The 14,960-nt window shown below is 38.9% G+C and overlaps 1 protein-coding gene across 3 annotated transcripts; it reads left to right on the plus strand.

Annotated features, from left to right (window-relative positions):
• The first annotated feature begins 1,251 nt into the window (after positions 1 to 1,251).
• On the plus strand, positions 1,252 to 11,803 carry LOC121420460 (serine/threonine-protein kinase fray2-like). 3 transcript variants are annotated; one of them, XM_041615105.1, is made up of 5 exons: positions 1,252 to 1,321; positions 6,052 to 6,222; positions 6,989 to 7,132; positions 9,238 to 9,366; positions 10,578 to 11,803. In XM_041615105.1, the coding sequence occupies exons 2-5, from the start codon at positions 6,083 to 6,085 to the stop codon at positions 11,128 to 11,130; spliced, it is 966 nt and encodes a 321-aa protein (XP_041471039.1). In that variant the 5' UTR covers positions 1,252 to 1,321; positions 6,052 to 6,082; the 3' UTR covers positions 11,131 to 11,803. The 3 variants fall into 3 exon arrangements, with proteins under 3 accessions (XP_041471039.1, XP_041471040.1, XP_041471038.1); XM_041615106.1 differs by having other exon boundaries at positions 1,309 to 1,325; XM_041615104.1 differs by lacking the exon at positions 1,252 to 1,321 and adding an exon at positions 1,349 to 1,366.
• Positions 11,804 to 14,960: the final 3,157 nt, after the last annotated feature.

Raw genomic sequence — 14,960 nt, forward strand, 5'->3', positions numbered from 1 at the left:
GAATGGTGTAGTGGTACCGCTTGTACGCACACAGGCTGGAAAAAGGGCATTTTCTCATAGTGCTGCCATTCTCTGGAATCAGCTGGATAGTGGTACCCGTAGTGCAGTCTCGAGGCAATCCTTTGCTACATCTTATTGGAGAGCGAGAAACTGCTGAATTAAAATAACTACCCCTATCTGGCTGGTTCCAGGGACAGCAATCAAGTACTTAAACATAAAATTAATCAATAATCATAGGGAATATATAATTGTCTAGATATGCTTATGCACAATGTTTTTATGTTAAATTTTGTTCAACATACACATTATTTTAGTAGGTATGTATATGTGTCCTGCAGGTTGCTTGTCTAAGAACATATTTTCTTCCTTGTTTTATATCTTTTCATTGTTTGTACTTGTTAATTTATGTATGTATTTGATATTTGTATGCAGGGCCCCCAAGAAAAACAGTGCTTAGTCCACTGATGGGGTTACCCTGGGTAAACAAAACAAAATAAATAAATAATTAAAAATAAATAAATTCTCTTATTATATTCTGTAACCCGGGGGTTAATTATGTGCCGCGGAGGGGACCCCCATTTTTACACTCAAATTTCCGTTCCAATGCATAGCATTTTTGCCTTGTTGAGAAAAAGAACAAAGAAAGCCGCTCCAAGGCATAGCATTTTTTGAGATCAGACCTGAAAGGGATATTATGAAAACTTTATGGAATACAAGAAAAAATAGGTCCCTGATGAATCAAAATTTGCGAGCGCGCGGCGTAAGCAGAAAATGTTCATATTCAGACCATAAAACTTACATTTTTACAGAGCACAAAAAAATCAATTTGTAAATCACATAAATGATGAAAGTACGATTTGTGAAATGTGTTGTATATATCGACTTTCAAACTTGATTTAAACTCCTTATTGAACAAGACATGTAACTCACTTTACAGGCATTGCGAACGCGGAGCGCGAGCGAAAATTTTACATAGTGACGGAAAAATTCTTTTTATTTTCCAAGTCTTAATAATAGTACATCGTCCTTCTTCTCTTCTTTTTTTTCTCCTCCTTTTCCCTCCTTTTGGCCCCTCGGCCCCCTGGATCCGCCTATGTCCCCCCCAAAAAAAAAAACAAGCAAACAAAAAAGGGGCAATTACACAGAGAACAATATCCCCCGGATCCCCCCCCCATATCGACTCCCATGGTACACTTTTTTTCTTTTAGATTTGTCGTGTTTCCAACATCCTACAGTTCGTGGATAATCTCTCGCTAGCGCTGCATGCACTGCATGCACTGTATTATCAGGAAAAGTCGCCCGGGAAAACCACTCTCGACGAGCAAGTATCAATAATCAAGAGAATACTGAGAATAATTTTTTATCTGTGTGTTGGAAATTCAGATTTTTTTGCATTATGAATTCATAATCTATTATATTTTTCTCTTTAAAAAACATTTTTCCAATAACAGCCCCACATGCAGTGATGCACGCTGGATTATTGCGCCCGTGGCGTTGCGTGTACTTGACGGTACACCCAGGCCGCGCGTTTCCGTTTTACACCATGGCGAAGGCATTTTCCGGAAAAGTAGCCAAAAAGCGACTAGTGAAGAGTCTACGTTTGTTTACATTATCAGCTGGGCGCGCGATCCAAAGTCCGCACCGAAGTTATCCGCAGAACATACCGTAAATGCAGCTGAGCTTATACTTTCCAGGTTCAATACGAATGTTTGCCTTGATCATTTGCCTTGCCGATTTGCTGATGTCTGTCTTTCTCTCTATCCGGCTGTCTATGTATCTATCTCTCAAATTCTATCTTTATCTATCTATGTAACTGCAGTATCTATCTATCTAATAATCTTCTCTGTCTCTCTATTTCTTTATCTAACATCTCAAATTCTCTCACTCACTCTCTCTATCCATCCGTCTGTCTTTCTCTATTTCTCTCTATCTATTTATCTATCTATTTTTTAACTATCTATCTGTTAATTTGTTAATATTCTTTGTCTCTCTCCCTCTTTATCTATCTAACATCTATCTATCTCTCATCTATCTATCTCTCAAATCCTCTATCTATCCATCTCTGTCTTTCTCTATTCTCTCTCTATATATATCTATCTATGTATCTATCTATCTGTTAATTTGTCTATCTTCTCTGTCTCTCTCATTCTTTATCTTTCTATCTATCTAACTATCTGTCTCTCAAATTCTCTATCTCTCTCCTCTAGCATCTGTCTGTCTTTTTTCTCTCTTTCTCTTTGTCCGTCCATATTTCTATCTATATCTCTCTCTCTCTCCCCCCCTCTCCCTCATATATCGACCTCTCTGTCTCTCCCTCTCTCTATTTATCTATCTATTCATCCATCTCTCCCCTTTCTCTCTCTTTCTATCTATCTATCCACCTCTCTCCCTCTCTCTGTCCCTCTCTCTTTTTCTATCTATCTATCGATCTGTCTGTCTATCTTGTCTCTATCTATTTATCAGTCTTCTATATCTATCTTTCGGCAGCGAGTGTATCAATCCATCAAACTTCAATTTGTCTTTCCATTATAAGTATCTGTTTATTTTGATTTTGTATGTCATTCTATTCATTTACTATTTAGTCAATAATTTATTTAAAAAAAAACTATCATAAACAACGCGACTGCAAAAGCATGTTCGGATTTCACTGGATTTCACTTCTGACTGCCGCTCTCTCTGTACATGAAGTGCCGAGGAACTCTGTGCTCTGATCAGTAACTGCAAATTCCATGCGGTGGTGGACTCGCCTGTGTCGCACCAAGGAGATATCCTTGGTCGCACGCTGCATGCAACCAGCGACGTGTGTAGACTCTTCACTAGTCGCTTTTTGGCTACTTTTCCGGAAAATGCCTTCGCCAGGGTGTAAAACGGAAACGCGCACCCAGGCCAGGCAGCGCGTTTCCGTTTTACACCCTGGCGAAGGCATTTTCCAGAAAAGTAGCCAAAAAGCGACTAGTGAAGAGTCTACACACGTCGCTAGTTGCACGTCGCTAGTTGCACAACTGGGCGTTGTGGCGTGCGCCTGTAATCCAAGCTGTGGGGAAGTTACAAATTGATGCAGAGGGTCGAGGTTCGAGCCCTGGTCACGTCTTTCGGATGGTGACGTTAAAGGTCGGTCCCAGACGTAAATAATCATATCTGATTGATACACGTCTGACAAAACTCAAATACACACACACACACACATGCATGCAGCGTGCGACACAGGCGAGTCCATGCAATTTGCACAGTTCCTGATCACAGTACAGAGTTCCTCGGCACTTCATGTACAGAGAGAGCGGCAGTCAGGAGTGAAATCCGAACATGCTTTTGCAGTCGCGTTGTTTATGATAAAAAATAAATTATTAACTAAATGAATAGAATGACAGACAAAATCAAAATAAACAGATACTTATATTAATGGAAAGACAAATTGAAGTTTGATGGATTGATACACTTAGAAGCTGCCGAAAGATAGATATAGAAGACTGATAAATAGATAGAGACAAGAAAGACAGATAGATAGATAGAAATAGAGAGAGAGAGAGAGAGAGGTGGATAGATAGATAGAAAGAGAGAGAAAGAGGGAGAGATGGATGGATAGATAAATAGAGAGAGGGGGAGAGACAGAGAGGTCGATATATAGAGGGGGGGGGGGAGAGAAAGAGAGAGATGTTATAGATAGAAATATGGACGGACAAAGAGAGAGAAAAAAGACAGACAGATGCTAGCTAGAGAAGGAGAGAGATAGAGAATTTGAGAGACAGATAGATAGATGTTAGATAGATAAAAAGATAAAGAATGAGAGAGACAGAGAAGATAGACAAATTAACCGATACTGTAGTTTCATAGATAGATAGATAGATAGATAGATAGATGAAAGACAGACAGATGGATAGAGAGAGAGAGATAGAGAGAGCTGGAGAATTTGAGAGATAGATAGATGTCAGATAGATCAAGAGAGAGAGAGAGTGACAAATTAACAGATAGTTACATAGGTAGGTAGAGAGAGAGAGAGAAATAGATAAAGACAGACAGATGGATGGATAGATAGAGAGAGATAGAGAATTTGAGATAGATAGATGTTAGATAAAGAATGAGAGAGACAGAGAAGATTATTAGATAGATAGATACTGCAGTTACATAGATAGATAGAGATAGAATTTGAGAGATAGATATATAGACAGATAGAGAGAAAGACAGACATCAGCAAATCGGCAAGGCAAATGATCAAGGCAAACATTCGTATTGAACCTGGAAAGTATGCATTTGCAAGTACGGTATGTTCTGCGGATAACTTCGGTGCGGACTTTGGATCGCGCGCCCAGCTGATAATGTAAACAAACGTAGACGTAGACTCTTCACTAGTCGCTTTTTGGCTACTTTTCCGGAAAATGCCTTCGCCAGGGTGTAAAACGGAAACGCGCGGCCCGGCATGGAGCTCAGCTCCGGCGGGCCGGAGACAAGCCGGGAGTCGACCGTGCAAAACGAGGGAGACACTGGGGTAGATTGGGGTCTCAGTAGTAATCTTAATACAATGTATTAAGTACAGTTTAAATGTGGAAATTTTTATTATCATATTATAGGCCTCGGCCTATTTCCAGATTTTATGAAATATCTAGGCCTAGGTCCTTGAGTTGAGCTTGAGAGAAGTTGAAAATAAATTGGAATGGAATTCAACAAATATATTCAACAAAAATTGATGCAAATTTAATTTTGTGAAAACTGAATCAACATTTTAGAAAAAAAGCTTAAAACATCAAATGTTGATTCATGTTACTCTCTTGGAGTCTCTTCAGAGATCAGCAGTGAAATGAAGAGAGGACCTAAGGCTAAGACTTATTGTCCATAGACTAATTGGAAATCCTTGTTGTTTACATGCCGTACAAATGATAGATTAAAATTAGGTTCTCTCTAACAAAAAAAAATGATATTTTGGCATTTGTACAGAGAGTGCTAGCTTAAAGAGAAATTCCAGTAGTTGCAGTAAACACTGATTTCATGAGAAAGTCTGTAAACTGATGCTTAATTGTCAGTTTATCATCAAGGATCTAGATCTGGTTCAGTTACATAAACTGAACTTTGTGAAATCTTGAAATCCATGCTGAAAACTAAGTGTTCAGACTGAAGATCCCCAACACAGATAAGCGCACATGGCAGTATAATTATTGCTTCGAATATCGCGCCCGACGCTCTACCCGAATCCGGTGCTTATTTGCTGATTTCTCAGCAATTACACAATTTCTTCCAGAATCCTTTGGCACATAGACCCTATGTTTTATTTATACAAACAGACACTTTGGTGGTCATGTCATTGGATTCTTGACAAACTAATTTTGATATCGTTATTGTGGAGCGTTGTGGCCCAGTAGATTAGCGTTCGGACTTTGAAACAAAGGGTCGTGGGTTCGAATCCCAGCCATGGCGTAATTTCCTTCAGCAAGAAATTTATCCACACTGCTGCACTCAACCCATGTGAGGTGAATAGGTACCTGATAGGAGGAAATTCCTTGAATGCTTTGAGCGCCTAGGCAGCCCAGCTAAAGCCGGGGTAATAATAATAGCAGGGCCCGCTGGAAGAACAGTTTTTGCATCTGAGGCGGCTTCCCTGGGTAAATATACCCATATTATTATCATTATCGTTACCAAAACTAGCATTTACCTTTAATGTTGTTTTGTTTGTATTAGGGCGGCATTGGACCAGAGCGTGTTGGGAGAGATGTCTGCATGAAGGTTAGGTACCTTGACAGGAGGCTGGCTTCTGAAGAATGTCCTTCATCATACCGAGACACACAACAGACTACAAGAAGTAGAGATGTGGGAGAAGAGAAAGAGTTACCAAAACTAGCATTTACCTTTAATTTTTGTTTTGCTTGTATCAGGGCGGCATTGGACCAGAGCGTGTTGGGAGAGATGTCTGTGAAGGTTAGGTACCTTGATAGGAGGCTTCTGAAGAATGTCCTTCATCACACCGAGACGCACAACAGACTACAAGAAGAAGAAGAGATGTGGGAGAAGAGAAAGAGTTACCAAAACTAGCATTTACCTTTAATTTTGTTTTGTTTGTATTAGGGTGGCATTGGAGAAGAGCGTATTGGGAGAGATGTCTGTGAAGGTTAGGTACCTCGATAGGAGGCTTCTGAAGAATGTCCTTCATCACACCGAGACGCACAACAGACTACAAGAAGAAGAAGAGATGTGGGAGAAGAGAAAAGAAAGGAGATCGCATGTACCAAGCAGCAGGTATGTTATGGGTGTTTGTGTGGGTCACCTTTTCTCAATTTCCACCAATAGAGGGCCTCATAAGAATATGCTCAAAAGTGCTGTTCAGGGGAGTGTTTCATCAACATTTTGTCCGACAAGATGTCAGATCCGACAACTTCTCTTCATGCTGATTGGGTAAGAAGCAGTGTTACTATGGTAACTCGGATGAAATGGGGCTTGTTGGATAAAACGCCCGACAACTTTCATGAAACGCTCCCCTGGGTTATATGGTAGATATTACCAAAACAGAAGTAATCGGCCAGCAATAGGTGGCTCACTTTGTACATCATCCCAGTTTAGCTTCCTGTATTAGCTGCCAAAGAGTTCATCAAGTATGGACCTCTCATCAGCATAGGAGATACATACGGGTGATTAATAATGCCCTTTCACCCACGTGACATAAAAAACGGCTATAAAATTTGCAGTATGAAATGCATTTAGGTGACCTTTTTTTACTAAAGTTGCCCCAAATTCTTCCACAAACAATATTAACATTTAGACAGCATTCTAAATTTGACAGAATGATACTCTTGTCAGCGTTATTGCTCGTTGGGTCGAAAAGTAGCCTTTGAATTTAAAGACAGCCCCCAAAATTCAGCAATCACCTCAATTTGGCCGAAAAATATAACCCCTAATTTGTGTCTTGCCTCTCTTCCAATGTGCAAACTTTACTCTTTGTCAAATACCAAGCGCTGATAATGCATGTTCAATCTTTGTTATTGTTGAATTTTTTTTCAAATGCAAGGTCACGAGGGCCAGTCCGGTATGGGCAGATGTACAGTGACTCTCCCAGAGAAATATATGGTGGAAACAATGTCAGCCGGGAAAGATGGAATCAGCGTCGGTTGAATCGAGGAGGTCGATGGGGCATGAACACTCAGATGGAGAGGTAATGAAATAATATTGAATTTTTTTGTGACTGATCTTTGGGCAACTCTAGAAAGAATGGTCACCCCAAAGCATTCATTTGGGGGAAATATTGGGGCTATTTGGACTGTGATGGGGGCAAAATCGCCCTCATGTGTAAGGGGGATGTACAGTAGGCGCTTAGGGGGAATACTCAGAGAGGTACATGTATGGGGGAGGTAAGACAGGCGATAGATGTCGAGGTAAGAGGGGGGTGATTAGATGAGATGTAGAACAAAAACATCAAAGGGTTGTTCAACTTTACTCAGGATCTAAATGTATTTTTTTCTCTTGCACCTAATACTGTAATCATAAATTCAAACTTTTAGGCCAGACAGGATTAACCTGATATTTTTATTGGAGAATGAAGGTTTTGCCTTCTGTATATTTTACATTAATACCATTTCCAGCCTGATGAAATTGAGAGGAAGACAATGCACAAAACTTTAAAGTAACAAATCTAGAGAGCTAACTGATGGTTTATGAAATATGATGATAGAAATAAAATGCTGTGGTGAAAAAATAATAAAACGCTCGAATTGATCCAGACAGTACAAGAGAATGAAACAACGAGATATTGTTTGCGGCAGTAAACAAGCAATCCGCAGCTGACTATGCGATTGCTTGATGATCAGTTTGATATAGTGAAAATTCTAATGTTATTTATGCTCTTAAAAATAATTCAAATGTAAAATTTAACTGTATGAAAAAAATGAATCAAATATACATTGGCTAAGAACATGTTTAGTTCAGTTGGAAAATACAACTAGTGTTGAGTTTGTCGTAGAGTTTTAATAGTGAAAATAGGCCACAGTATAGCCAATGACACACGTATATTGTAGAGCACAAAAACGTCACACTCCACTAGAAGTTCAAACAAAATGGCAGCATTCAGTTTCACGTGATACTGTAGCACTCGTTCGATTTCAAGTAAGATCTTCTCAAATATATATATAAAATAAGACAGATTATGTGTTTAGTCAAGTTAAAAAGTTAATGTTGGCTGTGAGAAGCCCAAAACATTATGTTAATCTTTATTCTCCTTGAAGCTAATCCCTCACTTGATTGCTGCTATAATGATGACTTGGAGCCCATTTCATAAAGGACCTGCAACTGTTGTAACTTTGCCATTATGACAACTACCATCATAACCATGATTCTGATTGGCTGATGAGCCCTGTTAATGGTAGTTGCCATAATGGCAAAGTTACAAAAGATGAAAGTCCTTTCTGAAACGGGCCCCCCGCTAGTCACAGTCCATATGGACATGGGTTAACAATGTAGGCTATGGTGGGGAAAAACATAACTGTTTTTACTGTTAAGACTTATTGCAAAGCATTTGTTGATGCTTATGCAATAGAATCGTCTGGGTTTCCTCTTGATAGATAATTGCATGCACTTTTGCAGAATGTAAAGCCCAACAGCTCAGAATTCTGAAAATTTCACAAAGTTTCACATCCCTTCGAATGATCTATGAAGGCCTTCGCCAGGTTGATGATGATATGATTTGAACAGATGGCGGAATATCAGGCAAACAGGCACAAATGAATTTCATCAAAATTGGACAAGGGATAACAAAAGGCATGAAAGGGAGCTTGTGGGTATGATCTTTTGCCGGGTCATAGCAAAGACTTGATAGATGGAACCAATTGCCTTCTCATAATAACAATAATAATAGCTGGATTTATAAAGCACTTTTTGCCAGAGCATACAAAGCGCTGCTATTATTACCCCGGCTTTAGCTCGAATTACTATCACCGTCGCTCAGTGCATGCAAGGAATTACTCCTGCTGGGTACCCATTCACCTCACCTGAGTTGAGTGCAATACTGTGGATAAAGTTCTTGCTGAAGGAAAATACGCCATGGCTAGGATTCGAACACACGACCCTCTGTTTCAAAGGTGAGAGTCAGAACCACTAGACTACGACGCACCCACCCAAGCTTGGCACCCAGCATTTACATGTAGATTTGAGAAGGGTATGATGACAGGATATGATGTGGAGGGCCTGCTGGTTTTAACAGCTGAAATGACTACTCTGAGTAAATAAGACATCTTCATCATTATTATTTTTTTTTCTCAATTTTAGATGGAGTCACAATGGTTTTATGGAGCTCTATCCAGAAGAGAACATTAACAGATCATCCATGGATGATACCAGTGATGAGGGGGCAGAGGTCAAAGGTCATGACAGGAGAAGAAAGAAACATACTAAGAGGTAAAAATGAAATGTCTATCTTGAATTGATATGTTTACTTTGATAAAGCCGAAGTAAAACATTGGTTAAGAATTCGTTTTGATTCCCTCAACATCATCTAAGTTCATTGACCCTAAATGAACTTTGACCTTAGTCAGGTGAGCTGAAACTCACAAAAGATGTTCAGTGATACTTGATTACCCTTATGTCCAAGTTTCAAGAACCAGATCCATAAACTGAAACTTATGATGGAAATCAACAAATACCTCCAACATGGCAAAAGTTCATTGACCTTAGTACCTCGGTCTCATTTGCTTTGTACCAGCTACTACGACCGCTGTAGAGCAAATTTGACCGAGATATTAATGACCTGTGCCCTTGGTCATGTGACCTGAAACTCAGGCAGGATGTTCACTGATACTTGATTAACCTTATGTCCAAGTTTTATGAACTAGGTCGATATATTTTGCAAGTTATGTCATTTCAAAAACTTAGCCTTAGGTTAAGATTTGATGTTGACGCCGCCACCGTCGGAAAAGCGGCACCTATAGTCTCACTCTGCTGTGCAGGCAAGACAAAAATGGCAATTATGGGTCAAAACAGCCTTTTAGCTTGTTTGATAGTACATAGGGGCTGCGGAAATGGGGGGGGGGGGGGCTGCAGGGGCTTCAGCCCCCTCACCTTTTTCCAAAACTGTACAAAAACATAAAAATTATCATCTGATCATGATTTTTTGCATGGTCAGCTCCCCCCCCCCCACATTCAAAGCTGTCTGCGGCCCGTGGTACATTCCTTTGATCTGAAGTGCATCGAAAACATATACTCTTTCTTGAAAATATTTGTTTTAATCTGACATCTGAACTTTCTGATTAAAAAGAATTTGTAATTTCCTCCTGAATATTACACAGTGTGACTCTTTTTAGGGTTTTACCATGCCAGGGCTCCGTAACACAAAGATTAGCAATGAATAGCAAATATGAAAGAACACCTCTGATTGGCTCCTGGTCAGTATTTTGCGCCAAATGCGCGTGTAATGTTGATCTTGATTGGCTAGTTCATTTAGCAATTGATCGCTAATCTTTGTGTTACGGAGCACTGGTCACAAATGATGATTTTCACTGACAACTGTCATAAGCTACTGAAATACTTTCATCTCATTGGCATTGAACAAAGTAGTCAGTAGAAATCACCGTCTATTTGCCTCATGAAACACTCTCCTTATTTCATCTCAGATCTGAACGAAGGCGGAAGCCGTCTCGAGGTGAGGATGACGACGACGAAGAAAGCTCCTCGGAATCGGACAGTTCCAGCAGCTCTGATGATTCGGACAGTTCTTCAAGCGAAAGCAGCAGCAGTGAAGAAACGACACACAGAGGAAGACGATCCGACGCAAGGAAACCACGTAGGGACGACAAGAGAGATCATTCAAGAAGAGGAGGAGGACGCAGCCGCAGGAGACCGACGAGGGGGCGGAGACCGAGCGCTGAGAGGAGTCGACGTCATGAAAACGGTCATCGTAGGAGCAGTAGGGAAAGGAGACATTCCGGGAGAAGTGAAGGAAGGAACAGTGAAGATGGGAAATACAAGAGGGACAGGAGCGATGATAGGAACAGACGTAGAAGACGACACAGGAGTCGTGATCTACCTAAAGACAGGCACCATCGGAGGGATGATGATGATAGAGAATCAAGAAGGAGAAAGAACAAGGAAAGGAGGAGCGATAGAAAAGATAAAAACAGAGACAGAAGAAGGAAGAGAAGAAGAAGTAGAAGTGGGAGCAGATAATTGGACTATTGTGATGTACTAATGTAAGTCTTGGTTGTGTTAACATCATACGGACATGCCTAGATGTTCTTTTGCATATATACAGTAGCCTTTGCGATATATAAGTCGAATTCAGACCAGAATATGTGAATGTGATTTGAACACTTCTTAAGTCAAATTTTGCCCAAGTTGAACAGATTTTGGTTCCAACAGATTTGACTTGGATAGATTCACATGTATTATGGTATGTCCTACATTTACATTGTCACTGAGTTTCGTGAAGCATAAAATGTGGCAAGCAGTTGGCTTTTTGATCCGACTATTGCTGGTTGGGACTTCAGTCAGTACTGATTCATTATCTTACCAAGTAATTAGAAACCATTTTAATGGACATACATATAGTCACTGGACTGTAAAACCTTGTGTCTCAAATTTTAACAAATTTCAAGGGGAAGTTTACCTGACAAAATGTTTATTGTAAATTAGCATGAAAAATAATGGCGAAGGTTTAAAGAAAATCCATCGAAGAATAGAAATATTATTAGAATTTCAATTATTTGGTTTGCGACGTCATATGTGAGTAGCTTTCCTTCATATCGTATGGTAAAAAATCAGTGAAATGCAATTTTCTCAGAAAATTGTTGAAAATGGTTTTTATTTTACCTTAAGTATTTTAGTACACAGTGAATTCACACCCACTCCTAAAAAAAGGTTAAGCAAAAAGTCATTAGTCATTAAAAAAATGAAATGTATGCATTTATATTACACAACATATGGGCAGCTGCTCGTTTATGACATCACGAATAAAAAACTTGAAATTCTTATATTTTTCTTAATTTTTGAATTAATTTTCTTCAAACTTTCAGCGATATTTTTAATTATTTTTTTCTGTGATTTTTACAACAAAAATTTTTTTGTCAGGGGCAGTTTCTGCTTTAAAGGCATCTCACAAAATAGCTTGATTTCAGAGATATGACATAAGAAGCAACCTTCTTTGGCCTTGAAAATGTTCTCCACAGGAATTTGGAGACTACTTTTGACAATGTGAGGTTTGCCAGCTTGCCGCCACTGCAGCATTGCTAATGTTACAGTTATTTTGTTCTTAGTTGCCCTGAAAATTTGTAGGTTTTGAGGTACAATGTTTGAGCAATCCAGAAATGATATACTGTATCCTTCAAGCCTCTTGAACACCTCCTGTAGACTAAGAATGCTCAGAGAACCGTGCCTACCCCTTAAGGCGACCGCACACCTTACGATTGGTCTGCGACTCAATTTTGGAATAAAACGTAGATTTTGATTCTAATATTGAGACTTGGAATATCTTACCTTGTAATGTTCGAAATCATCATACAAATACTTGTGTTAAAATCTGTGACTATACTATCATCTTTAGAATAAAAGCAAGTTTAAAATCTAGTTGTAATGACGTTATAGCAGTCTTATGATTGGCTACGATTTGAAACTAAGTTGGACTTTACTCCAAAATAAAGACTTACAATCTTACAGAATGGTTATATTAGTATTCTTTCAATTAATTTTAACCTCAAATAAAATATGATCCATTCACATTTTCAGAAAATGAGCAAAATGCGATTTGTTCCAAAATCAGATCGCGAACAGTCGTAAGGTGTGCGGGGCCTTAATACTGTAATACTCGACTTCCCTATTCATACACAAAGGTTGATATCAAGTATAATTTGATGAATGTACTACTATGATTTGCTTTGACTTTGTTATTCTTGGAAAAAATATTGCACCAAACAAATTTCTGCATACCAGGCTAGTCATTGTAGTGGGCAGAGCACTGATTGACAGAGACTGACTGAGCAAGGCAAAGCCAGTTGACAAATTTACAATCATTCTCTCAAAGAAACTAAGCAAAAAAGAAAAAAAAGTTGCGATCAGTAATTTTCCCACTAACCCGAGGCATAATGGAGACACTTATAGAATCAAACAATACTTACACAGAATTATAAACACTATAAATAGATTATTCCTGCCAAACAACTTTTTAAGAAAATGTATAATTATAGAGTAAATTAATGAAAATCAGAAAAACTACTGAAAAATGCCTGTCAATCTAAAGTGTTGTCCCCCATGTGGCTTCCTGTGTTAGCTACTTCAGGAAAAACTTATGGTATTGAAGTTGGATATTATTTCAAGCAAGCCTGAAAGTAAACTTTGTTCTAAATAAGCATTCTGGTATGTGGTACACACTGTAGGATTGCTTCCAATCATTTCCTATCGAAAAATAGATTTTGAAACCAGAACTCGAACTGAGCTTTAATGTTCCTTAAATCTTTCAATTTTCACAGAAGGCCTCTGCTATCCAGGAAAAAGATGTCAAACCACAAGGAAAATTAGGGTTCTTATAATGTACAGTGGTGGTGCATGTATTGTGAAATACATGAATTTATTCAAAATCATGTAAATTTATAGGATCTTGAAATATTTGGTTAACCTGTAGCCTACTTGAACCAGATGGTGTCTGTGCAAAGCCTACAGAAATTACTAAATTCAGTATTCATCGGTTAATCAAACATAGAGGCGTAATGATAACAATGACAATCATTGTAATAATATTCTATATTGCAATGTTCACGGCTCTGGGGAAGAAAATAAGTAAAACAAATTTTATTCGACGAGTTACAGGTATACGTTCTCTGGATTCAAGGGAGCGCTGTTGGACCATTTTATTACGTGCTGTCAGGCATTCAGAACATGGCATCTGCGTTAACATCCTATATATGTTTGCGATGGGCAGCTGGTGCCACTTGCAGTGAGTATGTCTAACAGTGAGTAGTATGCAGTGAGTATGTCTTTGAATCCCAGGAATGGATACCACTACATTATTTTTGTATCACTTTGCTTGTTTGCAAAATTATGGTTTTTAGAAATGTTGAAATCATGTTGCAGTATTATCAATCCATGCAATAGAAACAAACTTTTTTAATTTGCTTTGTGTATGTATTAGCAAAGAACCTCAACCCATCAAGTTGTCATGTTCTATCCCTGCACAGTTTGTTGGCTCATCATACCATATCATGGATACCATTATAGAGTACTGAACTTATGACGTCACAACATACTTTTTTTGTATATCAGAATTTTTTATAGCATATTTTGGTAGAACATGATGATTACATGGGGGCCTGAGATACATGTATGACTTCATTAGGGCCCCATTGAAGTCAATGTATTATTGGCTTGGTTCTAAAAGTTAGGAACCGAGTCAGTGTATTATTGGCTTGGTTCTAAAAGTTAGGAACCGAGTCAGTGTATTATTGGCTTGGTTCTAAAAGTTAGGAACCGAGTCAGTGTATTATTGGCTTGGTTCTAAAAGTTAGGAACCGAGTCAGTGTATTATTGGCTTGGTTCTAAAAGTTAGGAACCGAGTCAGTGTATTATTGGCTTGGTTCTAAAAGTTAGGAACCGAGTCAGTGTATTATTGGCTTGGTTCTAAAAGTTAGGAACCGAGTCAGTGTATTATTGGCTTGGTTCTAAAAGTTAGGAACCGAGTCAGTGTATTATTGGCTTGGTTCTAAAAGTTAGGAACCGAGTCAGTGTATTATTGGCTTGGTTCTAAAAGTTAGGAACCGAGTCAGTGTATTATTGGCTTGGTTCTAAAAGTTAGGAACCGAGTCAGTGTATTATTGGCTTGGTTCTAAAAGTTAGGAACCGAGTCAGTGTATTATTGGCTTGGTTCTAAAAGTTAGGAACCGAGTCAGTGTATTATTGGCTTGGTTCTAAAAGTTAGGAACCGAGTCAGTGTATTATTGGCTTGGTTCTAAAAGTTAGGAACCGAGTCAGTGTGTTATTGGCTTGGTTCTAAAAGTTAGGAACCGAGTCAG

This window comes from Lytechinus variegatus, chromosome 8, assembly GCF_018143015.1.
Source record: "Lytechinus variegatus isolate NC3 chromosome 8, Lvar_3.0, whole genome shotgun sequence".
Classification (NCBI taxonomy): domain Eukaryota; kingdom Metazoa; phylum Echinodermata; class Echinoidea; order Temnopleuroida; family Toxopneustidae; genus Lytechinus; species Lytechinus variegatus.

Excerpts from the sequence above, each read along its gene's own strand:
- LOC121420460 (XM_041615105.1), top strand. The coding sequence starts at position 6,083 with ATGTCTGTGAAGGTTAGGTACCTCGATAGGAGGCTTCTGAAGAATGTC. Across the intron at positions 6,223-6,988 it reads TCGCATGTACCAAGCAGCAG|GTCACGAGGGCCAGTCCGGT; the intron begins GTATGTTATGGG and ends TTCAAATGCAAG. Across the intron at positions 7,133-9,237 it reads ATGAACACTCAGATGGAGAG|ATGGAGTCACAATGGTTTTA; the intron begins GTAATGAAATAA and ends TCTCAATTTTAG.